Raw genomic sequence first — 26,903 nt, 5'->3', positions numbered from 1 at the left:
ACTGAGGACTAAACAGAAGTCAGAGTCCAACAAACAAGTACTAACAGTGTCTGGAGGAATGGAGGAAACAGCATTTGGTGAAGCCTATTTGTACTCGACTTCAGGCAGATATTCACTAACTCCAAGCATTAAAAACCTGACAACTTACATTACGAGTTTTGTGTTGTCCAGTTAATATGGAGGCTCTTAAAATTGGGCACTCCAACTCCTAAACAATTAATGCAAATGTTTTATTAAAGCCCTTCAGCCCAGCTGAAAATCAGGACTTGAGCTATCATTGCATTTAAAATTAAATATTATATTAAATATTTTGGTGCACAGAAGCAAAACTGCAAAAAATTTTCTTTATCCAACAAATTCTGGACCCAACTGTACACATACACGCCTGCACTGCAGAGACATTAAGAATGAAGGTTCGTGTGGACGTCTCAGGCAGTCACAGATTCAGGATTTGTAATGACAGAAAATGTGCTGATTTTAAAACTGTGTGAGCAGATAAACTGAATGTTAAAGTGCAGAAATGATAGCTGACATAACAGATTTTTATAAAGATGTATAAAAATGCAGCAGATAATTTTTTTTTTACATCTTTAAACATGGCTGGAAAACATTTGAGTAGATCAAACAGATCCTGATTCACCCAGGTAATGCAGTATATTCAAAAACCAAGACACTAAAAAGGGGAAGGTTTTGTTAATAAAAATGGCACATTTATTGCTACATTACTGTTATATACACAACAGTTCTCAATATCTACTTTATATATAAAAAATAGGAAACTGGAGGCACTTTGAGGACATAGCCTACATAGATGTTGTCCTCAAACATGAGTGAAGACAGATCTATAGCAGGTCAGCTGTTGTGGTGGGCAGAAAGGGTCAGGTGCATGTGTTTGATACAGATTTACTGCATCTTTCATGTAAAGAAATCAAAGTGTTCAGTAGCAATAAACCACATCACAAACACACACACACACACACGTTATTGTGGAGGGAAAAAGACCAGAGTGAGTGGCAAAGAAAATGATATTTGGGGGTTTCTCCACAGGCCAACTTTGTGAAATAATGACAAATACTGTTACAAATCAGTATCAGCTTGCAATGATAAAGCTGATAAGGACATATCATACAGCTGTACATATGTATCAATGCACATGCCAGTTCAGAACAAAATCATAAGTAAAATTCTGAACACAAAAGACAAGAAGTACAGTTTTCAGCATCAAAGTTGTAGACCACATAAGTCATCTTACATCTCATGAGACATACACACACACACACAGAAGCTGGTCACAGAGAGTGACTCTTCATTTAGGTGTTTGAGACACTGACCGGTTTTGCTGAAGTGCATATGCTTTTATACATCTCTATTATTTAAGGGGGGGAAAAAAGGTATAACCTACAAATCCTTAAATGCAACATTATCCACCGTGTAGCAGAGACATATTCAGGCACTGGTGAGAAACCAATATCAAAACTCCCATGGTAAGGAAAATGACCAGGGCCACCCTTTTTTATTTTTTTATGCTTCATATTAATATGAAACAGCAAATTTTGTTGCAGATTGTGCAGACCTCCGCTTCTGCACCTTCCTCAGAAACTAATCAACAGGCTCATCAAAGAGTCTGACATCAGGGGAAGCAGAAGAAGGGGGTAAGCTAAAGAAAAAACCCATTAAATTTCATTTTAAGAGAAACTGTCAAACAGCAGAACAATCAAACTACAAATGGCCTGACAGGTTTTTGTGTTCAAAGAGTTAAAAAAAATAAATAAATAAAAAATTAGAGTCACAACATGTGATGTTGCAGCCATTTCTAATATTTTTTTTACCCCCCACATCTGGCACTAAAGCAAACACCTCACTTTGTTCCTGGAATCTAAACGGGGTCATCTTACACTCAAAACAATTTAAACAAACAAAAACATTTTAAATGATACAAACAAAACTCTTACAACTATCATACAGAGTAAAAAAACAACAATGACAAATCAGTTCTACAAAAGGAAGATCCTTATAACAGGCTCTGCAATTGTTCAGAAGGAGAGGGGGAAAAAACAAAACACCAAACACCGAGCAACCAAAACAAGTCAGTCAGTGGCAATAAATTCTCCAAAAGGTGGCAGTAACACTCATGATCCCTTTAAATACTCAGTTATTTCTGTCTTCTAGCAAAATGTAATATACCACAACACAAACTGTTCTGAGACTTGTGTTAAGTAAGGTTTACGTGCTGTAACAGCATCTTTATATACGATTGGATGCTGGCAGGCTGATGCGGCTGAAACTGAGAAGGATGCTCAAGTCCTCACGGGCGGACAGGGGTTGGCGTGTCGGTGTGCATGTTTGATTCAACAGCACTGTGGGTTCTGCACAGTCATGTGTTTGTCTCTTCTCGTCTTTCCATTCCACTTGCATGGCAGTGACAGTAACAGATGTGTAGGACTTTCAGGTCGGCTCCACACTTAAAGAGCAAACATGAACCCAGTGCGAGTGTGCGACGCCTTCTCAGCCGCTTTAATAAATGTAGGAAATACAGCCCGGATTACCAGCATGGCAAAAAGAGCAGTCAGCTTCCACTGGCAGGTGTAAGCTGCCTCTTCAATTCAGTCAAGAGAATATTTATTATTTTCATCAACACTATGCATAAAGCCCACTTCTGGTGTAATTAAACAGATAAATCCACCCTTTTTTCTTGTGAAGAATGTAAGACCTCCTTTTTTCTGATGGGAATGGCGATAATGATCCATCAATACAAATCCTAACTTTGCTCTCATGAGCAATTGATCCAAACGCTTCATTTGATCCAAACAAGTTTTGCTCCCAAAGCATAAAGAAATTTTTTAAATGTCTTACAAAACTACGATGATCATAAGAATGTCCTTATGTCCAGTTTCCACTCTCTTTAAACCAGTGCCCTCAGTTCAACGCGTTTCTGTGTGGAGATCAATAAATCTTTCTTCTTCGCTTTTTGTATCAGTGTGCTTGTTATTCTTGGATTCATCGTCAGGAATGTGGCCACCTGCTTCGTCAGTAATGAGGTGTGTGCGTGTGTTTTCCAACAGTCGATTAACACGCTGAGATCCATGACTATGAAATATTAAGGCTTCTTGTTCTTAGGGCTGTACAATCGACAGGAACTAGAAGGAAAAAGAAGAAAAAAAAATTGCTTCTTCTACAAATTGAAATAAGCACCGAAAACAAACAACACATAAGACGGAAGAACAAGATGTTCTCACTGTAGGTCAGGGGTGTCAAACATAAGGTTTGGGGGACAAAATGAGCCTGGTAAAGACTCCAAACTGGCCCACTGGATGGCTTTGGATATTTATAAAGAAAGCCATAGATGTTTGGACTTAAAAATGTATTTTTACAAGTTTTACATCTTTTCCTGTGGATAAAGACCTCCACCATGGCCATTCATACCATATCAAAGTAATTAAGTAACAGATACACAACTAAATAACAAAGAAGTTCCTTTTTTCCCCAATTCTGTGAATTTACAAAGATTCTGCTTTATATGTCTTGATGCATTCTCAATCATCCAGGAAAGTAAATCTCCAAAAGTTGAATCTGTTCATCTGGACGTAGCGTTTTCTTCTTCAGTCTCCTGAAGAAGTCACTTGGATGAGCGACCAAACGTTTCTCCCACAAAACGCTACGTCCAGATGAACAGATTCAACTTTTGGAGATTCTGTATTATAATTATAGGACACGTTAAGCAAGTGAGCCACACATTTCTACACATGTCCCTCTTATAATTTATGCCCAAACAGTCATGCTGACAGATTATTCTTATGTTAAGACATCTCAGGGATTGAATGTGTAGTTAAACTTCTTTCCACTAACAGAAAGTGGAGTTTTGTCGGTCCAGTCCACATCAAATAAGTCAGCTGTATGTGGGCCACAGTGTAAAATGAGTTTGACATCCACGTAGTCTGCAAACTCACCTAAGAGTTACATATGGCTCACAGAGTTGTGTCCATCTCCTCCTACAGCTGGGTGACCCCCACTAAGCTGCATCTGGGGGTCCACACAGGACACTTTCTCCTCCTCCCTCCTCTTGAGGCAGGCAGCCTTTGGGTTCAAATTACGCTCTTGAACAAAAATTTAAAAAAGATGTATTCATTAAAAACACACAAAACTGGACTTGTTAAGCTTAGAGAAATCCTTACAGATCATACACAGCAGAGTTATGAACATACAAATGGTTTATTACAGAAGAGGGATATAAAAGAGAAAAGCAAGACGTGAGAATGGAAAGTATGGCAGAAGCTGCAGGTGTCTGGCAGAAAAGCAGGGATTTACTTCCTCAGATGCTCTCCCTTTCTCCCCCCCCACTTTAAAACAAAAACAAAAAACAACACGCATGCGATAAAGGCAAAGAGAAAACTGCAATTTACACTTTCAGCAGGAACAGAAGAGAATGTCTTTTGGGTGACTACCTAGCGACTGATGTCCAGCTATGTTTGAGAGATGGCTGGCTGCCTGTTGGAATCAGATTGTTCTGAATTGGCTGACCTACCTCGCACCTGCTTCTCCAGACCCAGTATGACCTGGACAGCCTGTTGCAGGATGACCAACTTGGTCTGGGCCTTGTCGCTCTGCAGGTGGACCTGACACATCCTGCCCAGCTCTCTGAAGGCTTCGTTTATGTCACGAACACGCACTCTCTCCCTAGCGTTGTTAGCAAGGCGGCGCTCACGCTCCCTCTGGTCCTTCTCCTCAGCAGTCAGGTTCTCATCGGTCACCGAGACAAGGCTGCAGCTGGGAGGACAGGTGGGGGGTTGGAAGGGCTGGTTAACAAACCCAAATCACAACCCTCACTGAACCTAGGCAAGGTGGTCTCACTAAAATTCCAGTTAGACTGCTTTTAAAAAAAATTTAAGCTAATTTCCTGTTACCAGGAAAAAATTGACCTTCGCACTGACTGCAAACTCCCACAAAGAGACCAATTAAACGTCCAATGAAGATCTCAGCGGAGCTGTACTGCAGGAGTGTGTGCGCATGGGCACATAAATCTGCTTGAGTTAAAATCACTTAAGTTTTTAGGTTGAAGACTCAACACTCAGGGGCTTCAAGCCCGAACTGGATCAAAATGCTACAGCTGACCAGCATCATTAGTTTTTAGGGTGTTTTTAGGGTACCTAATCACCAAAAAAAGCTTTCGGTCATTTGGGTCCAGGGTGGAAGTTGAGGGGATTATTGTGACTGTCCAGCAGAATGAGAGAAGTTATGGCAAGTGAGACAGAAAAGGAGAGAGAGGAAGCAACACCCTGTGCCGAAATGCATTACGCAGAAAGACACAGAAGAAACACACAATGAGATACACTGAAGGTGTCATGTTAAATACATCAGCAGCTGGAGATGTATTTATCGGAATGAGAGGAAGAATAGGTCGCGGTTGGCATCTGTAAAGAAAATAAAAGGGGATGGGAGAATGACTGGCGAAACGATTCCTTTTTATTTTAAACAGTAAAGCAAAGCTAGAGACTCAAATGCTTGAAAGAGCAACACACGCACAAAAACAGTGCTACAAAGGCGGGTTAATACACAGCACAGAGCCCTGCTTGCATGCTATAAAGGACACTGTGTGAGATTAAAGACATTAAAATGCTGAAATAACTTAATAGGTGAATAAAAGCATAATGAGACAATAGCAAAAAAACAAAAACAAAAAAAGAGCAGACAAAAGTTGTTAATGTTGTCCAAAAATGAAGCAGACAGACATGTAAGCACTTTCGCTGAAACAAGCAACTAGCTTTGAGGCTTTGCAGAACACACAGCAGTCCTGTGTGTATTACAGGAAAATTAAACTTTTACGATTTATTGGAGAATGGGCTTGTCTTAAAAACAACCAGACAGCTTGACTTACTACTCACATGTCCTTTCTTATTGGCTATTTTAGGAAATGGTGCATAAAGACTAACGTTTAAAACCAGTCGGTATGTTTAAGACTGTGGATGGAGTAACAACCATCCCAACAAGATGGCTTTAATATTAGAATAGTAGGACATGAAGCTGGAAAGTGAAGCCATATGGATGTTTTATTTTGTAAAGATGCCCTTCCCCTCCACTTCCTTCCTCCTTGGACACCCACTGACCTCGAACTTGCTGCTCCAGGTTGAGTATAATGTTAACAGCCTGTTGCAGTATGATCAGTTTGGTTTGTGGTTTCTCATTGTTCAGATGGAGCTGACACATGCGGCCCAGCTCCTTAAAAGCCTCGTTGATGTCCCGCACACGTAGCCGTTCGCGGGCGTTGTTTGCCAACCTCCGCACTTTCTCCCGCTCAGCCTTAATCTCCACTGGTAGATCTTCATCGTCATCCTCCTCATCCAGACTAGTGAGGAGTCATGGTAGAGGAGGAGGTAGGAAACAACAGTATGGGTACAGTTCACTTGTTGTACATCTCATATAAGACACCATCGCTAAAGCTAAAAAGCTTTACCAGTAAGTAACAACTAGACTGAGTCCCTGTCAAATTTACAATACAGACTAAGATTTAACAAACAGGATTACATGCATTAATAAAATAAGGTTTAAGACTCTGTGCACCTTGTTCGAGAGCGGTTCTTCATTTCTTTTTTCTCATCTTCCGACTTGTCTGTCATGGAGCAGTTCTCATCGTCGTCCTTCAGCTCTTGTTTGATACCAGCAGTGGGGCGATTTATGTTACCAGGTAGCCCTACACACAGTCCAGAAACAAAGGTTACTAAGGAACAATATTTTTATAAAACAATGAAAGAAACAATACACAGTCAAAAAGAGGTGTAGTATTAGAAGACATGCTGTACAAAACAGGAAGACACCATGAAAAGAAAGTCGCACCTGTAAAGCCTTCATGCTGAGAGAGTGGTGGCACAGATGCAGAGCCATGGTGCCCATGCAAAAGTCCCCCACTAGATGGCAGACTAGCAGAGTCCTCGTGGTGACCAGACACCTTGAAACAGAAATTAATCTTAATACTGGCATAACAGTAGCAAAAATGGGCATACCACTTTCGCTATGTACTTTGGAATTAAACTAAAATATTAAATTTCTTCAGCTTTTCTTTCACACTATTCATGAATCTCACCATTCCCTGCAGGCGACTGGGAAGTCCAGCTGCACTGCCAGCGGTAACCAACAAGCCTGGCGGTAACCCTAAGCCCGACTGCAGCAGGCCATGAATTTCAGCAAGCCCTGGCCCGCTGGCGTGACGCTGAAGAACATTGATGGCTTCATCCAGGTGGTCCCCCATTTTACTCTGCAACAGAGAAAGAAGAACAGTGGAATGATGAGGCAAGACGAGGCATAAAGGGTTGTACAACTCTAATCTCTAATAAAAATCAAGAGTGAAAAACCTACTCACCATAGACTGAATTCCCCCATCAAAGTTAGGTGAAGGTGTGGCCTGACCAGAAGATCGAGTCCACTGGGATGCAGAGCCTGAGAAACAAAGATCACAAGTTTATTCAGAAAAAAAAGCCCTACAATTTGTAGTTGTCAGCGGGAAGTTTTCTCTCTTATTATTGATGCACCTGGGGTACTTTAAAGTGAGTAACGAGTAACAGCCTCCATACAATGTTTAGCTACATGTTATGCTTGTCTTGCATAAAGGCCTATTAGGTTTACCTTTAGAGATATTCATATGTAGAGAAAACATTTTGCATCACTGTGCAAACAGTCGTGTCGTCATGCTAAAGTTTTATCCTGTCTTAGATGGTTATGTTCTCTTTTCTGTTAACATTAGGAAATATGTTCGTATACTCCTGAAAACAGGACAAAAAAAAAAAAGAAAAGAGAAAAAAGCAGTGACGCATTGAACACATTCCTTGTAGCTTTGGCCTGTCAGTCGAAGGTTAACGCTGATCTTTCCCGAGTTCAATGCGCAACAACGTTGAATGAGAGTAAAAAAATAAAAAATAAAAAAAATAAAAAATACCACCTTCAACTACAAGAACAGGAAGTCCTGATACGCCCCTACACAGCCCCGATTTCAACACCACTGAGCCAGTATGCGACTGAAGACGCAGCTTAAATCTGCAGTATAACTGTGGCAAGTTCGCAAGATGCTTCAACAACCTAGATGCAAAGCATCATATACAGAGATTTTTGCACAATACATACGTTTGATTTTGTTTAGCACGTGTTTAGTGACTCAAAGCTAAATTATCAAAGTCAACTTGTTTAGCATCTTCTTTACCTTCTCCAACTGTGTTTATCATCACGGTGAATGTCGTTAATCAGGCTTTTAAATATTCTAGTATTTGTTCTCCACAACGAGCCTTGACGCAGACATGCAGAAAGGAACAGACCCATAGGTCCAAAATTGAAGTTCTGTTAACGTCACTTTCATGTGACAGTGGCCAAGTGGAAATAACATGCATACTTAAGATTGCATTTCATATGTTAGGTTGTGTGCCACTTAAACTACTTTTGTTGTTAGATTTTTCATTTTTGCCCACTAAAGTTGTTTTGGGTTATTCCCAAGAGGAAATTTTTTACTTGTCTAATGTAAATGCAATTGTAACTCATTTGATGTTTACATTTTATTGCATTATACTCACATCTATACTGTAGAACCAATTTGCAAGTTACATAGTTTAATTTGACAACTAGTCCCAAAAAGCACTATTAGCTAAAACATTGATCCATAACATGAACTGCTACCCACTAGGAATGCAAAAGCCACCATCCCCACCTTTTTCCGCCTCCATAACGTCAGACTGCTGAACAAACAACAAGCACGATCTGAACTCACTGTTCAAACAGTTGTTAATTTTAACAACATGGCTCATGTGTAATATCGTCTCTTAAGTGTAATGGCCATTAACAGATCGCAGTTCACCATGGTTATTATTAGTCATTTAAGTGCAATGTATGTTTAAATGGCCAAAATTCAAAAAGAAATGCAGACATTTCTAGTGAATAAGGTAACACAGACTCACTGCCTTCACTGTAAGTGGACCAATCATGTTCATTGTCATGTGTGGCCAACCATCAACTGCTGAGAAACTGAGAAAAACCGGGCTGTAATTTTCTGAAACTCAACACGTGAAACTGCTGTAATGTGAAAGAGACATCAAGTAAATGTGAAGATATAGATACAATAGATATGGAATGATATTGAGTATAAACTTATTAAAATTTTCAAAGAAATTTCTCTGTCCAATATAATCTAATACGCATCACTTTTATTACTTTGTTTCTTAATTCAACAGAAGTGTTGATGAATTAGGTGGTGATGAGCTCATGCATGGACTGAACGCATATACAAATAAGGAAGCGACCCACCCTCTTTTTATTTTTACGGTATTTTCCCTTCCTCTCTCATAAGCTATATTTGGCTGGTGTATGTGTGTGAGAAAGATCAAGTGAAGGTTAAGCTGTGAATGGGGTAGTTATATCACCCCAGTTACACTACGTCTAGAGAAAATATCCCTGTTTGTGGCAGAAACACCTGCATTTACAGCAAGGGTTTAATAAAATATGAAAAAAGTAGTGTTAAGTGCTTGGTGAATAACTGAACCATTCCTTACTACCAACGTGCAGCCAAATCTGATGACCTAAATGTCAAGATAATCTTGGATGCCAAACTTATCTCAGTTCTATGTTTGTACAGTGCCAATGCAAGAAAAAGGCCTTCATGAACTCAATGACACATGGCAAAAGTTAATGAACTAAGATTACTCCCATCTATGTTTCTAACTTGAACTGGTAATCAACAGTACTCCACATTAAAAAAGTCCAGCAGGTCACAAGATATATCCAAGGTAGCTTTTTAGTTTTCCATGTAATGTAAGAAATGAGAAGTATTGGAATCTATTGATGGCACTGAAACAGTTCATGGCTTAACTTAACATAAGAAAGTTAACATCCCTTTTTACACAAAATTAAAGGCTTGAACAACATGCATTACTTCCATGTTAACCCAACAGATGGAGCTGCACTGTCACTTTAAACTGTTCATGCATCGCCATAGTGAAAACAACAGGTTTTTCAAAGTATGTATCATGGCCTTGCGGAGTAGCACAGGAAAGAACAAATACATGGTTTGAACAAACAAAGCTACAAAACAGCCAGCTGAGGCCCAGCTGACCTTGAGGCCTCAGGATTAAAGGACTACAGTCACTGACTTACCTGATAAAGCCTGAGGAGAGCCAGAGGGGGTTGAAGGGGACGGAGGGAAAGCGTTGCTGTTTGGGTCTGAAGGATAGATCTGGACACAGAATTTTTTTTTTTTTTTTAATTTAATGAAATGCAATATAACAATTTATATGTATTATGAAACAGAGCAATCATGTTTAATATTTAAAACTATGTGATTATAATATATTGTTACTTACAGATGCCAAAGCTTTTCCAATCTCATCACCTGAACTTCCGGGTATCGCACCCCGATTTGCTAAATGGAGGGGGGGGAGGGGGAGGGGGCGGAGTAATAATCATCAATTAGGATAGCAGATAATTTAAATTAGGACAACACCAGCATTTTTCAAAAATAAAATAAAATAAAGGAGCACACATTAAAGGATTTACCCATAATGGTTTCGCTGCCAGTGATGGGGGGGGTGTGGCTGGGGACTCCAAAGCTGCTGGAGCCAGAGTGGAAGCCAGAAGGATGAGCCCCGCTCACTTCACTGGCATGCAGGGGGTAATTTTGAGGAGAGAGGGGCAGTGGCTGCCGTTTCTTGAAAGCAAACACACAAAACCATTTAAAAAGAAAAGCAGACAGAAGCTCCTAATGATGCATTTGTCTTAATGTGTGTTGTTGACCTCATCAACAAACCTAAGTGTGACTGCAGAGCTTACCAGTCTGTCTTGGGGGATGATGGCAGTAAAGGGACCATGCTGGCTCAGATGGGGGGAGTTGCCCAGCATGGCAGAATAACCAGGCTGAACCATCGACCCGGCAGAGCCCCATGGGTCGGAGGGCGGGTGGAGGCCTTCTGTCAGGGGACATCCAGCAGAGTGGGGGGGGGGGGGGGGGGGGGGGGGGGGGGGAAGCAAGAAGGCCGAGAGAAAACCAGCCACAAGAGATAAAAGGACAATGAAGGCTACATATGAGACATGTCACATTACTGTGATCACTTCATTCAACCGTGATGCACCATTCAACACCCCGGCACCACAGCGTGTTTACTGGCATACAGTGACAGCATCTACAGACAACTAATTTCTGCTGTAAAAGCTATGAAGGAAAATAAAGGATATTTGTTTTCTACATAGGTGAGCGATTCACCTCTCAGTTCACAAAAACCTTATGAAAGTGTTTAAGTCAGGCTGAACTTTTCAACTCAACACAAAGAAAAAAAAAGGGGGGGGGGGGGGATTTCAAAACATGTTGTTTCAACTGACCTTGCATGAAGAATGGTGGTGGGTAGACGTTTCCTGTCTTGGAGCCTGTGTAGCAAGCATTGTCTCTGTTAAAATCCTCCCCTGAGGCTGATGTATAAACCTACCAAAAAAAACAAAAACAAAACAAAAACAGCTCAGTCCTTGAATGCTCAGTGTGATAAAGCTAAGTAACTGCTAAATTATATGATGACTTGTTGCAAGCATGGCATGCAGTAACTTAATTTACATTTGTCTTAAAACACTTAAAACACACAAGTGGGTTTGCTCAAACTTCATCTGGAAAATTCTCTGAACATAATTCTGTAGATAAGCAAAACTATGTTCTTAAAAATAACTGCTTCTGGGGTATTTGAAACATCAAAACTAAAATAACATATGCAGTAGGTACCTGATTACAGCCCTTAAAAGTATGGGTTCAATCCAAGGTTAGAATCTATTATTTTCTATCTGGTTTTACTACTTAAATTGAATAAACAGAGGATTACAACATTTTTACAGGCATGAGCACAGAGCGGTAGTGTGTACTGAATGAATCATGCCAGCACTTTTATGGGCCCTGTCCACCATTTTTACATATTAACCTGTTAAACAGAAACATGCTGAGAATAGTTTACAGACAGGATGGGACGATGTGACCATATAATGGAAGCTTTAGCTGGATTTGGTACGTTTATGATGGCACCTAAACTTTCTCAATCAAGGCCATTCTTTGTAAATTCAAGTATCAAACTGTGTCTGAAAGTCTCAAATCCAAATGGACTGAAGTTTTCTTCTATAATTTGATTACACAGAGAAAAGGGAGAGAAAAAAGTGGGGAGAGGAGAAGAGGGAACGGAGAGATGCACTCCTAATTACTGAACCATCTGCCGTATCCTGGATGGCGGCCAACTTCTCTGGCAGCTGGGATAGAGGGAAGGGGGAGGGAGGGAGAAAGAAAGGGGAGGGCTGTTGTTTGCGGGTGATGGCGGTGGAGGGGGAAGGAGAGAGAGAGCTAGCGTGGGGTGGGGTGGAGGGTAGAGAAAATGAGGAAATAGGGTGCCCAGAGAGGGAGAGTGGGAGGGAAAAAAATGAGTAAGAAGCATCAAACCCCAGTATGAATTCTCTTCTGTGATCTAACGAGTATACTTGGCAGCGGGAAAGAAATGTGGTCATAAAGTAAAGGGCCTACAAATACAACACACTATAAATACATACTGCAAATGAGGGACTGGGTGAATGAGTGGCTTTTTCCCGATTCCTTTTTTACTTGGTGGTGCAGATGCGCAGCTGTAAGAGCTGGAAGTCCTGTACTGCAGCTTTTACACTGCTCTGCAAGCCAAGGAGCGGCTTCAGATGCCAAATGGAATGTGAAAAAGGGCGTAAAGCATTAAAACCTGGGCTCGCATGGAGTGAATGCAAGACACAGTATGGGGCTGAAGTATGGATGAAGTACTCACAGAGGAGGGCAGGCCAGGGGGCACCTTCCTGATCTTTTTTGCCTGCGATTCTGTGGGGAGGCAGACAGGAGGGGAAATCATATCAGCCAGCTTACACAAAAAGACCTTATTGTACCAGTAACTATACAATCAAAGATTCTTCCTGCCGAATTGATCCATCAATCTGCATTTGTTACTGCTCATTAATGTCTAATCTAAAGATAATGAAGGTGATGTTATTGACCAATTTTCTTCCCTGGGAGCTCAGGATTTTCATTTTCTCTCACTAAGAAGAAGTGAGATTTTTCAGACACTTTTTAAAAACCTCAACAGGAGAAGTGATTGTACACACAACCTTAAAATAGATCAGAACAAGACGATAAATGTGACAGAAGATTCGGTTTCTAAGTGTTCAACACCCTGCCTGAAATAATAATTTGCACCCTTACCTATGGGGTCCTGTGAGGGTCTCCTGCGAGGGTTGCTCCCTGTATAGGAGGGATAAAACTGAGAGTTTGGCTTTGTGCCAGATGGAGAGAGGGCATCAGGACTGGGTATGGGTATCTCACTGGTCATGAAGCCCGGCTACAGAGTGCAAAATATGAGACGTAAATTAAAAAGAAAGTAAGAAAACTGACCAAGAGTCAAAATTTGTGAAAAGAAGCTTCAGCGAATGGGGATGAAGCACCATTCAAATTTATTTACCTGCATTCCAAGTGACGAGTATGGTCCTTGTTCTGCCTTCCCTGTTGAGGAGAAATTACATGAAATCAGGTTAAGGTTCTAAAAATGTAGAGGGTATTTTTATGTTAAATTACAAACTGTCTATCCCCTTTTCTCTATTTGGGTACCTCCCATTATGTGAGTATATATGAAGACTTGCGGTATTTATGGCCGCGGACAGCAAAAAGAAAAAAGACAAATTGGCCCATTATAAATGCTTCTGGGGCAATTGTGCTCACAAACACCCCCCTCCTTTGCCAGTTAACAGAGGGGAGCTATAGGCCAATGTAATCCCAAGGGACAGCCTTGTTTGTGCATGGGTGCCCTTTACACTCCGCACCCCTCCCACACTGAACACACAAACTGCACACAAACAAACCCTTCCTCCACATCCTCCCCACTACCCTACTCACACTTCATCCATTAAAAACCTTTTGCCTTAAACTGATATGTTAGTGTCCAACCTAAGAATAGCTGCTCTGTCCCCCAAACAACTCCTCGTTCTGATTCAGTCACACTACCCATTCATATAGACTTGTGTTTTTCAGTCAGTGTTCTTCCATAATTAAGTACGATTATAATCTTCATCAACATTTGCCTCACACTTCCCCGACTCTCTTTGGTTTGTAAAATGGACAATGTGAAAGTTGTGGTGTCCACGCTTCAATGCCTTATTCAGTTTAGTTAACAAGTCCTTACCAACGATCCCTGATTCAAATATGGGAGCAGAAGCCATGGCCTCTTGTTCACTGTAAAGGCCTTCTTGTCCATAACCCTGAGGGAAAGAAAACAAAAGGTATTAGGAATAGAAACACAAATAAATAAAGACCAAAGCTACCATGTAAGAAAATAAACTCCTGCAGATAAAAGTAGAGTATTCTGCGAAAGTATTTCAAGCTCCCAGCTCATGGGCCTAAGAAAGACCCCTTGCTGGGCCTAAAGATTTGAGAATTTTTGTTTATTTTTTCAATCTCAGATAAAAGCTGATGCAGCTTATGAGTCTACTGCTACCCTCAAGCTTAACAACTTCAATGCTAGAAACCCTGAATACAGTTCTACAGCACTGTAGAGCACTCCAGTACTGTTGTACTGACCTTTTATAAGGTGTGAAAAAAAGTCATAAAAAGCTTCAGAATTAATATGCAACACCATGCTGGACTTTACAGATCAGTTCTGACATCGTTTAAATTAAATTAATTTAGGCTGTTCACATTATTGAGAATGGCAGGAACCTGGGCTGTAACATTAAGGGTTTATTTTTTTTTCTTAATGCAATAAGTGAAAATGAGCCATACCCTTCCCTGGTTGAAAGATGGACTGTTTTGTTCCCCTGTTCCCCAGGGACTGGACCCATTCCTCTCATCTATACCTGCAAGACAAAGCACTGGGTTAGCCATTAGCCACTAAATTCTTGTCACAGGTTTACAGTGTCACTTTGCAAAGACATGTCTAACTTGGCGAACTTGCTTTGATACAAGTTTTTCAGGCAGCTCGAAGTAACCTCCGCCGAGGAGCTTCACTTCGCAGCTCACACAGAGACAGCATAGTGACAGTGCTGTCACATAGCGTGGATATGAGCTGTAGGAAGTTTGAATAATTAACACCCAGTGTGAGGCTCCCAGAATCATCCTCAACATTCTTCATTCTCCCACTCCACTCTTTTACATTTTCCATGGCAACAGTCATTCATAGCTCATCTATTCTCACACACTTGGCCTACACCTTCGTCTTAACACAGACTCAAGGTCTCAATCTCGCACAAATTGCACAAGTCATCCCTGGCCGGAGCGCCTCAGCGTTCAAAGAGGTGAATGTGTTTGAAAGGGGTGATTTTAAGGATTGGTGAAGCAGAAATTCCTGCCTGTCCCCTTGCTCTCAATCTCCTCTCGTACCGCAACACGGCATCTCTGGGGGGGGAAGCTGAAGCTTAATTGCGTACTGATTTGCATAATTGTGCATATTAATGAAGTACAGGTCTATGAATATTCATATTTTTGTTTTGTTGTCTAATTAAAAAGTGGAGGGGGGGAGAGGGGGGCTAGAATCATGACAGGATCAGCAGTACGGCAGAGTGATGGGTCCACTTTGCCGAGAGCTGCTAGATTGCTGTGACAACTGTGATCTATACAAACAGCAGCAGCAGAATAGGAGATGAAGGAGAAAATGTCTTGTCCCCTCTCTATGGCTGGCTGTCACTCTTCATGTCAATCAAAGATGATAAAGAAAATGTGTAAAAGAATTACTATTGCTGTAAATCATCAGTGCCCACAATAGAGAGAAGAAAAGGCTTCAATTCAGTGTTTTCTATTTTACACTGTTATGGATAACAAGTGCATTTCTGAAAATATTTTTAAAAAATGAAATAAATACACCAACTATTTAAAGAATCAAATTTCCACTTCACGGATTTAGCATATTAGAATGAAATGTGGGTTTACAGAGCAGTGGAGTATTTCAGCTGCTTTATTTGACCGATCGACATGAATACTGCACATTCAGAATCACGCACCATAACACAACTATCTCGCTAATTAGCAGGACATTAATATGTGGCACCTTCTCTTCTTCGACAGGAATAGAAATAGCAACGTAGAAGATAGAGAAACCTGATTTGTAATGGTAAATCTACAATCTTTTCTTTTTTTTTAAAATCGATGGTATTATTTACCAAGTGGTCTGTTTTTCCACACCGCCGCATTGCTTTAACAAAAAACAAAAAAACAAAACTACTTTAATGTGTTGTCCATGCTTTCCTACTCTTACTAATTTAGGCAAAAGAGTGATTGATAGTGACACAATTTAAATAAAATTCACTGGACCCACTGTGTAACTCAGAGGTTCAGCTTATTTTGTTAACCCAAAAACTGCTTGGCAGACAAAGAACAGCTGCGAACGGATTTTGAAAACAGATTTCCTGGACTGTGAATATACTCAGCCACTTATTCAGCTATTTGTGCAAGTTGACATTTTACATTTGCTTTGTCAAATTGTATTTCATCAACTATATATAACTGTGTTTTAATTAAGCTACATGGTTATAAGTTGTGTTTAACTTTTAGCTGCTGTAATGAACTCTCTCATATCGTTATGTTCTTTTTCATTTGTTTACACTTTCATCAAACTTTGATATCCAATTTAACTCGATGTATATTTCATGTTTTTGTTATTGTTAAGGCTCTAATCAACCCCACCGCGTTGTGACGGGTGAGGTTAATTAGTGCTGTGCTTTTGAAAGTATTCATTTACACTGTCACTGTTGCCATGTTTGTCCATAAATGCTGCAACTAAACAGGAGGCAACGCTCATTTCACACTCTCTCTATGTAACGTACATACTAATATTTCTACACATCTCTGCAGCAAAAACAAAACAAAACCCCACAAACATTTAGGATCATGTGACCATATGTTCAACAAAATCCATGTGGAGAACCTGTGATTTAGACTGTGCTAGAAGACCTTCTAGCAAGAAAACTAAAACCTCTCATGGGGTCTGATTTGCAGAAACATCTAGAAATCCTGTCATTTTAGAAGACCTGTATAAGGTAGCTGTCCTTCTTCAAGGCACTTACTGGGATTAACTCATGTTGTAATTGATGGTAAAAGCAAATTTAACAGCAAGAGTCAAAAGTAAAAAAAAAAAAAAAAAATCAATGAAAAAATCAATTAATAAATTAAAACTTATATAAATGCACCTTTTTTATTAGAAAAGAAAAGAAGAAGAAGAAATGTTACCTTTTCAAAACAGCTTGATTTTTGTTCTTGCTACGCTGCTGCTTCCCAATGGTTTTCTCCAACCTCAGCATATTATGCAAAACACACACCTGTCCTGATTTTTGCCACTATATAGTAAGTAAAAGGTTTGTGACCTGATATTTACAGGGCATTACATAATTTAATTATGTAAGTTAATATAACTTACTAAAAACCAGAATCAGTCCCCCAATTAAACATTTTAGAAAAGTTATTTAAAAAGTAATCAAATCTGTTGCACTGCTTTGATGAAGTAATTAAAATAGTGACATTACTTATTAGATCGTTATAACAGAACCTACCCTTTCTGAACTACTACCATTTCAAAAGAATCTTACTATCAATGCAATAAAAATGAATGAAATTAATCTGATTCAGAAAAACTGTGATGTCTGGTCATTTTCTCAAAAGTATATCATCTTGTTTTCATGCAGGATTCTTGTGTCATTTCATATGGACAGATAAATATGTGTACTTACTCTATATTTAAAGGAATTCAACAGTCATAACCCTGTTTAAATCTGTCAAAACCACAGAATGTGACCCTCTCTCTGACAAAAGCACATACTGGATGTATTTCTATTCTCCTCCTCACTACCTCCAACAGGGCCTTCATGTTTCTGACAAATCATTTTTTTGTAATGTGTTACTCATCTACATCCTCCTTTTCGGAAATTATGCTCATCCAGCTCTATAGGAAAATTTAGAGTGCTTTAACAGATAAAAATGATCAAACTGCCAACACTGCAAGAAACCTCATCATACATAAACATCCACAGGATTTTGAGCAATTGTGTGGCTACGAATTAAATAAAAAAAAAAAAAAAAAAAGGACAAAATTATATAGCTCTCTACAGACCACATTTCCGCTAACGCCATTTGAAGTGCTACACTCGTGAGAAAATAATGAGTAGCGCGCTATTCAGACAAATTACCACAACTGGAAAGAGAAAACGAAGAGAAAAGGGTGAGTAACATCAGACAAAGTCTCTGGAGAACCCCAATGCACTTCTCCTCCCAGCATGCAACGCCCCTTTAAGCATGGCTAGTCTATAATTACACAGGAAGAAAGACACTGGAAACAGACAGCCAGCCTGAGTCATAGGCTTCATGAGCAAAACCCAGGCACATACACTGACCAAACTTGCAGACATGTCTTCGTTTTTACAGGAACACTGCCCCAGGCACCTATAACTGAGTGCGCCATTTGTCTACACAACTTCTTCCTTCCCTCTGCAAAGTGAGTCACACAGACACAAAGCATGATGTCAGATAAATCTCAAGAGAGTGAACACTGTTAATGAAATACTGAACAATGTACAATAGCAAAGCTCTGACTGTTTTTAAGCTGTGAGTTACCGACAACCTCTCAAACACAACACAATCCACCCTATCCTACTACCATATAGTGCTTTTACATTAAAACTTTACATTAAACCAGGACCTGAAACCAGGTGATGTTTTGGGGTTTTTTTTAAACAATTTTAACAGCAATATGTGCCAGGGATTAAAATGTTAAAGATCAAATCTGCTTCCCACCCTGTGGCACCTGGAACAGCCTCCAAGTTGGTTAAGTGGGTAAGAAAATGTACTGGCAGATGGATGGATTTAACTTGTGACTTTCAGTATCTGAGAATCACGAACACGTTTGAAAAATGAAACATTTCATGCAAATTTTTTTTACCTCCTTCTCTTCTGCATTTCTCTCCAAAGTTTAAAAATATATTTTAGGATTCTCAGTTTCCAGCAACCAAAAAAATGAAAGTACACTGAGAAAAAAAACGAGTGAAAGGTAAGCTGGGTTGCAAAAGAAATCATATTTAGTTGTACTGTTAGGTTTTAAACAGCACTACTACTAATGATACTGCTTATTGGCCGAGTGTTTTAACAGTACCTTTTTTGTTTTGGAGTTTTATTTTCTTATCTCAACTGTACAAATCATGGATCTTATCACTGAATCTGCTTAAGCTCTAAGTGCTCTGAAAACGAAACCGTGACTATCAGAATGACAAGTGATGACATGATTATATCAGACCGAATTCAGAAACACCCAATCAGCTGCCTGCTGTTAATCATTAAACCATGAAACCAAACACTACATGCATGGGTCACTGAGAGATGAACAAAGAGCCAGGCAGATGAAAACCATGCATTCCTCATGTGATGCATTTAGACCATGTTTCCATAGACTGTTCATGTCCCCCACTGAACGTGGTACTTGCTGAACTTGTGTGTTTGGTACCCAGTGCTGCCACTGCTCTTTGCGCAGAACAGCTTTCTTCTGAATTAGGAATAGCATATGACATGATTTCTCCAGTACAGAAAAGAAAACTGACATTTGTCAGTATTAAGGTCTTAATTGTTTAGCACTGCTGCCTGTTTACTACTAGGTTTCGGTACCCATCCCTAATCCCCAAAAGTCAGAAAACAGTACAATTTAGTACTACATTAAAAAAAAGAAAGAAAACAATGTAGGAAACAAAGCTTTCATTCTAAAAATGAAATGCAAGGATCTTTTAACACACTGAGATACACAAACAACAACAAAGAATGTGTCTCATTTCCTGATTAGAGAAAACAATCAATCTGCGCAACAGTATTTTGGCCTGTTGCAGAAACATGGTCGGTTTAGTATAGGTCTCTGTGGCTAGGCTGATGGTGGCAGACCTCGTAACATCACTGACATGACACGACTTCAGGAAGTCATTTCCTCGTACAAAGAAGAAGAAAAAAAATAATAAAACACGCACGCACGCACACACCTTCTCCAGAAGTCACACTCTTAGACTGACAAGATTTGATCAAATTTTTAAGCTTTCAAAGGTGTACTTTTAAACTTTGGAACAATGTTTCCCTCTTCCTTCTAAATTTGATGCCACACTAAGCTAAGCTACCTAACATTTTCTAATTCAAAGAACAGTATAGATCATACATGATTTAACAGCAGAAAGAACATAACACTGTGCCCCAAATATACATCAGTAACCCTTTGATAGCGTCTCACAAGTTCAACCAGTGTAAGCAAAGGATATTGAGTTAACCCTGTTTGTCATGCCAAGAATCACTATGATCAACTTGAAATCTTGTCTTTAAATTGCTAAAGTTTGTCACCTTGCTGTATCTGCTTTTAAGCCAACACTGATGTGCAACCTTGTAGATACGCTGGTTTTGCTAGGCTTTTAAGAGTGAAGCAAAGCAAAAGTAAAAACAAACTAATGTCAGGGTGTAATGAAAATGAATCCAGTTATATCTCCTCTTTAGTTCTGGCCCACAAGTTAACAACTGCCTTAGCTCCATCTATGACACTGATTGTTTGCCCACTCATACTGAATGACAACTGCTGTTCCTTATCAATCAACTTGATGAAGTATAACCCAGGCAGGCCTACTGTAGGAAATACACATACAGATAAATGTTCAAAGCAATGTCATAGGCATCTCTGAGGCTCTTTTTTTACACTGCAAGCAACACATGCGCCTTAATGTTGACTGCAAGTGTCCGCCTGGTGGGGTTGCTGATTGGGACAGATAATAGATCTAAGTGAAAATGTGGAGAAAAAAAGTAGGGTGCAAGATTGTAGGACAAGGGAATACACTTTTTCACAGAGTAAGCACAGGAGATTAATTGGGCTGCTTCCACCACCCCCACCCTCTGCCTTTGTCCTTACGTGATTGAATGGCAACAGCTGAGAAGGTGAGGATGAGGAAGTGTAAGGAAGATGATGCTTGTTCTGCATAATGTAAAATAAGATGACAATTGTTCCTGAAGTTCTCTCAAAAAGTCTGATCGAAAAACCGTTTATAAGAAGCAAAGGTGAGAAGGAACTGTCTCCTATTCTATTTTAATTCAAAACACAGAGTGTGCGAAGGTCGGATACTGAAACTGGAAAAAGCCCCTCACTGGTTCAGATAATAACAAAAAAAACCCCAATATTTCTCACTACCTTTAGCTGAGAGAAAAGATGAGAAGGGTATCGGTTGTTCAGTATTGGCATTTATATCATTATGTCTTTAAAGGAAATTTGACCTGAAACATAAGGCTCAGAGATAAAACAAATGTCTAAAAGATTTCTTTCTTACCTGAACCTCCAAATTTAGGGCTGTTGAGAGTTGTTGGCCGGTTTTTGCCATTTGAAACTGGAAGCTCAAACATCTGAAAGAGAGGAACGACACTGTAAACAAACCACTGGATTTCAGTGTAAGACTTTCCCTCCTCATTTGTGGGAAGGATAGTTAGGTAATAATTTATACTACCCTATCCTTTATCTTATCCTGTTTAACCAGCAGGTATGACAGGCATAAAGCAATCTCCACAATGCAGCTTTGCCTGACTAACACCACAAATTAAACATACAACAAGAGTCTCATATAAAACCTTCTCATGTACCCGCTGCAGTCCTTCAATTCCTGCTCAAACATGAATGCCATACATACTTCAATCTACTTGACAAGTGTTCAAAATCTGTTATGAAAGTTAAAATCTGCCATCTGTGAGAATATGATGAATTGTATGAGATGCTCACTCAACAAGTTCAAGCAATCTCTGGAGAAATCTTACCGCGGTAAAATCCAGCAAGTCGCTGAGCTCCTTGTCTGTTTCCACTGCAGCCATTCTCTGCTGCTGCTCTTCACTTGGGCTTTTCAGTCTCAGCAAGCGACTACAAGCAAAGGTAAGGAGCGTGTAAGTTTATTTTGCCTCTTTGTTAGATGGTTAACTGTTCTGACAACTGGTGCCTTCTGCAATATATCTAATCCAAAAATGGAGGCGAAATGGTCAAATTATAAAAACGTTACTTATATGAATATAGTAACCAGACAAACATATTTACTGCTTATTACACTCAGCTCAGATTTCCAGGAAATTTGATCATTTAGCTCGTTCACCTGTATAAATACGGTGTCATTTTCACCGTGCCATTCATCACTCCTAATGGTAAGGATGACATGTTATTCCCCAATTAAAAAGCTGAGACATACAGACACAAAAAAAATGTTAGGATTTTAAATAAAATGTAATCTCAATCAGCAGAAATGATGTGTGTGTGTGTGTGTGTGTGTGTGTGTGTGTGTGTGTGTGTGTGTGTGTGTGTGTGTGTGTGTGTGTGTGTGTGTGTAAAAATGGCTGAGGCTGATCAAAACCTCTTTTTCTCTCTCTAAAAAAATAAAGTAACATTACAAAAATTCAGATATATGGATCTGCACTACAATGTCCATATGAAATAGATTTCTCACACTGTAGTAATGCAGGCATCGTAAAAGCACTGAGGGAAGTCAATTAAACAGCATAGTGCAACGGTAGATATACATAAGCTGCAAATTCCTCTGCTCTATATTTTTACCATTCAAATGCCATAAAGCAGGCGAGATACTGACCAAGTTATGAAAATCTTAACTTGGTAGGCCACATCTAACATGAGTGACCATGGTTGGCCACAGGCCACACTGCACTTGTTGTCAGTCAGGCACTAAACTCAAACTCCTCCCTCCAACCTCAAAACCCAACATGTTTTAAGTTTTGTTTTCACTGAAATTTACAAAGTGGTAACACACTATTTTGGAGTCCTAAACAGTACCAGCCTATATCAAAGCAAATGCAGTCTGAGTGGGGAAAACACCTTGAGAAGAATCATTTCTACACACTGTGGACAAAGTCACAAACAAAAAGAAGAAAGAAAAATAGAAGAAGAAGAAATGCCACCTGGAGGAAATCACATCTTGATTTTGCGTCAGAGATGTCGATTAAATTCAGAGTCGACTCAGAGATCATTAGCGGTAAGCAAAAGTAAAGTATGGCTACAACAAACACAAATAACCAGCCTTTAGCAATCTTTAAAAACGATTGGCGGCAATATGACTGACATAAAGACATTTTCAAGTTTTAAAACTTGCCACTTTAAAATATTTTGTACCAACGTACCCATTTGTACCTAAAAGCAACCTGAAGATATTTTGTAAAATTAAAAGAGCAGGTAATTAATTTATTAGACCCAGCAACAGTAGACTTTTGGGTCCTTATTTGCCAACACTAATAACAGGTTATGTGAAAAGTACATACTGCAAACAGAACACTGAAATATCTGCACAGTGTAATACTGAATAAACTTCAGGAATTTTCAAATGACAACCACTGGGAGGCTGTCCTTATGTCTACAATCTACTGGGAGTGTTACATGTCAGGGTTTTTCCTGGTTTAAAATGGGCCGTGGGGGGTGACTAGGCACATAATCGCCAATGGTGTTCATCTAAAGTTGATACCACCTTACTTAACAGAAAGTGCATTTTTCTGTTGTTTTTCCTTCCCCTGGATTATAAAAAATAAACCTAATTTTTTTTAAGTTATTAAAATTAAAAATACATATCTATATTTTAATCACAGTACTGATGATTTTCCTTCAGAGAGATGCCCAGACCTCCTTGGTGTGCCTCAAAATGTTTTTCGTTTCTTTTATTTAGCAATAAACCTGTATGTTTTGGTTATTTTCATAGTGCACTGAGTGAAGACAGCAACAGGATAAGTAAATACTAAAATTAGCAACAAAAAACAACAACAACAACAACAACAACAATAAGGCTAGGGTGGGATGTACACTTGCCGGCCTTTAATATAATTTGTAATATATTTTTCATTATGATTGATCTTTTTTCCAAAAAAAAACCCAACAAAAACATTTCAATGCCACGACTGAAGATTGGCTTTTATTCTAAACACTATACACCAGAAAGGGGGAAAGCCAGTTAATTTTAGTTATGCATGGCAACTACAACTGCACTGCCCAACCCATTAAAATATCAGTAATTTGAATACCACTGTCATATCCATTACAGCAGACTTGGAAATACTGCGAGTTACCCTAGTACTTTGTCAACAATAGATATTAACAATAAAGCCAATAAAACCTACTTTACCCCGAAGTCAAGACGCGCACACTAAATCTAACAATGGTGAAAGGCCGGATAAATACTGACACAACAGCATTATGACTTACCAGTAGGGAGAAACTGTTGGTTCAGGAACAATGCGTTGACAGTATATAATCTAGCATTTTCTCTCAGTGAGCTGAGGTCAAAATGGGGGATAAGTGCTCAGCCCCTCCTAACAAATGGAAGTTGCATACGCTTGTCTTGAGCACCCCCACCTTTGGCCTGCCCATTTAGGTGTCAAGAAAAAAAGTTTTACGGCAGAAATAGCAATGCAAGTGGTGAAACCTGGCTTCACAAGAGAGCCATCGGCGGCTCATCGCTCGGTTAAAAATCCTGCGGGCCGTTTAAAAGGACTTAAAAACCTGTTGCCTGCCCTGACGTCGAGCAGCAGAATGAGACACTGATGCACACAAAGACTCGCCCCCCCCTCTTTCATAAAGTTTCAGATGAATGGTAGAAACTTAAATAAAACAATAAGTAATGTAAAAACGCTATAAAATAATATCGGGGGGTTAAAAAATAAGTGGGGAAGAGAAACTAAAGCGTTTGGCGACCTTATCGCTGCTTCTTTGCTGTGGTTAACGGTTGAGAGGCTGAAGGGGGGATGAATAATACCCAAGTAATACTTTTTTTTTTTTACTGGGGTATTTTTACATACGTAATTTTGTGGTTTATAAACGTGCCCCTGGATAAATTAATAAAACTTAAAATAAATGTATAAAATTCATTTCACTAAGCGCTGGAAATGTTTAGCATTTCCCACAAGTAGAGAAAAGCAGCCAACACCGCCTGTCTGCGTTAACGCTTCACGGCGAATGTTCGCGTCCATAAACACCTCACACTACCAGTACAGACAACAAAATCCCGGAGGAGCTCACTCAGTCTGGTCATATGCTAATGTGCGTTAACGTTATAGCTCGTTGAAGTGAACAAAGAAGTCTTTTTCAGCCCACACAAGCCCCTGGCACTTACTAATAACAGTGCAAGTTCGCTCGGGCCGAAAAAAACAAGGACCCCGCTTTTCCCGGCTGTGGCACTCACAGCACAACTTCAACGATGCGCTAAAAACTTGGTTATTACTCCGCTAACAACGTGAGGAACCACTTCTGTTTGAAATGCATTTGCTTGTTATGAATGTATATTAGCACGCATTTACCTGAATTTAACAATGTGACATCCAACACAGAGAAATTAGCGGCTGGAGTACAAAAAGAGGAGGAAAAAAAAACAAAGTTAGGGATAGGATCCTTTCCCCGTGGTCCGGACTGTGGCTTGATGAAGATGAGGAAAGAGAATATGAAGCGCTCCTCTGTCGCCTCGACTCGCTGTCTTTTTTGTCACGAAGCTGAACACAAGTGTGTCCCACGAACCATAACTCTTGTGTTACTCGGTTTCTTCAGTGTTAAAGAAACTGTAACCATTTCATTTTCCAAGTAGACATTTTAACACCCTCCACATTGTCGGTTCCAATGGAATATCACTCCGCAGCGCAGCCTGCGGGAGGACACTGACGCTATAACATCAGCGGTGTCCGATTTCAGCTAAAAAGGGAAAAAAAAATCGAGCCAAGCACGCTTCAGTAGCGTTGTTGTGTACTGATGCAGCGTTGGTTGTACACACCGCAAAATGTCACCTTTTCGTAGCTGCGAACGAAACAGAAAAGGATCTGAGTACCAATTTGGAGGGGGTCTATGTGTACTGGCGGATGGGGACAGCGGAAAGCCTAACAGACTAGACGAGCAGAAGATGGAACGATAATATCGGGGGGAGGACCAATAGGATGCGAGGAAATTTTGATTGGCATGTGGGCCGTCCAAATATGTTTCAATATCGACTTCAGGGGCTGTCTCATTTTGCCTATGGGCTTCCCTGCATTTTAATTTTGTTCTCAAATAGCGCCCGAGCTACGAAAAATGATCCCAAGTGTCAAACAGTTGAGGGAGTCCATCCTCTCTAAAGGTAAACATGGGTGAGAATATAATAAAGTTTGTCTTAATTGGCCATGCTGTTTGAATTCGTGGCCTAAGACGCTAAACTGCGGGGTGACCTTTCCATTAATTAATTGCACTTATCACATATGTGTGAAAATATAAAATATAAAATAGCATTGTCAACGTCAGTTTGGGTAAAGGTGTTATAGCGCAGGAAGTGAGAAAAAGCACGTGCATATGTACAGTAATCTGTATACAGATTACCTTATGATACCTATGAGAATATTGAAATTTTTTTAAGGTACGATAGTTTTACTTAATTTTCAGTGATATATAAAAAAAACAAACTAACTAAAATGTTCCTGCATGTCGAGTTCAGAAGTTGCAGGGGAAAAGGAATGGCATGGCTACTTCCTTTTGTCAAACAGAAATTACAAGTTGATAGCATGGGCCAGTGTCTAACTCACTAAAATAGCCTGGCTGGTGTTTTTCATCAGTTGTACCTTGGTGGGTATGTAAACACAACTTGTTTTGCGACTTTCTAGAGAAAACCTCAACCGGTTTGAGGGGGAAATTAAAAAAAAAAACCCCAAGAAACATCTGTGCTGGCCTTTACGAGAAAACTCATCCATCCACTTTGTGGTCTCTCTCTCTCTCACTCACACACACACACACACACACACACACACACACACACACACACACACACACACACACACACACACACACACACACCATGCCCTGCACGCATGCAACTCAAGCACACACCTGTATGTGATTATCCATGGGACTGGTTATGTTGCTGTCTTTTAAATACACAGT

General features: G+C 39.8%; 1 protein-coding gene across 5 annotated transcripts; it reads right to left on the bottom strand.

Moving 5' to 3' along the window:
• Nucleotides 1-588: 588 nt before the first annotated feature.
• LOC147308565 (transcription factor E2-alpha-like) lies at nt 589-25,858 on the bottom strand. Of its 5 annotated transcripts, none has more exons than XM_086271397.1 (21): nt 25,307-25,340; nt 21,788-21,887; nt 21,310-21,382; nt 14,774-14,847; nt 14,178-14,253; nt 13,461-13,501; nt 13,205-13,340; nt 12,777-12,826; nt 11,341-11,440; nt 10,795-10,931; nt 10,522-10,672; nt 10,329-10,387; nt 10,123-10,201; nt 7,352-7,428; nt 7,076-7,246; nt 6,829-6,940; nt 6,556-6,685; nt 6,272-6,340; nt 4,523-4,764; nt 3,948-4,094; nt 589-3,137 (listed from the first exon to the last, which is right to left on the bottom strand). In XM_086271397.1, exons 2-20 carry the CDS (start codon nt 21,839-21,841, stop codon nt 3,955-3,957), a joined length of 1,971 nt encoding a protein of 656 aa, XP_086127523.1. In that variant the 5' UTR covers nt 21,842-21,887; nt 25,307-25,340; the 3' UTR covers nt 589-3,137; nt 3,948-3,954. The 5 variants fall into 5 exon arrangements, with proteins under 5 accessions (XP_086127523.1, XP_086127519.1, XP_086127520.1 ...); XM_086271393.1 differs by lacking the exon at nt 25,307-25,340 and adding an exon at nt 24,216-24,542; XM_086271394.1 differs by lacking the exon at nt 6,272-6,340 and having other exon boundaries at nt 590-3,137; nt 25,307-25,857.
• Nucleotides 25,859-26,903: the final 1,045 nt, after the last annotated feature.

Source organism: Aulonocara sp. 'chitande type north' Nkhata Bay, linkage group LG18 (assembly GCF_057382095.1).
Source record: "Aulonocara sp. 'chitande type north' Nkhata Bay isolate Kocher_YH1m ecotype deep benthic linkage group LG18, A_spYH_male_GT1.1, whole genome shotgun sequence".
Classification (NCBI taxonomy): Eukaryota; Metazoa; Chordata; class Actinopteri; order Cichliformes; family Cichlidae; genus Aulonocara; species Aulonocara sp. 'chitande type north' Nkhata Bay.
Note: the sequence above shows the minus strand (reverse complement) of the source record. Positions and strands in the feature narration are given on the sequence as shown.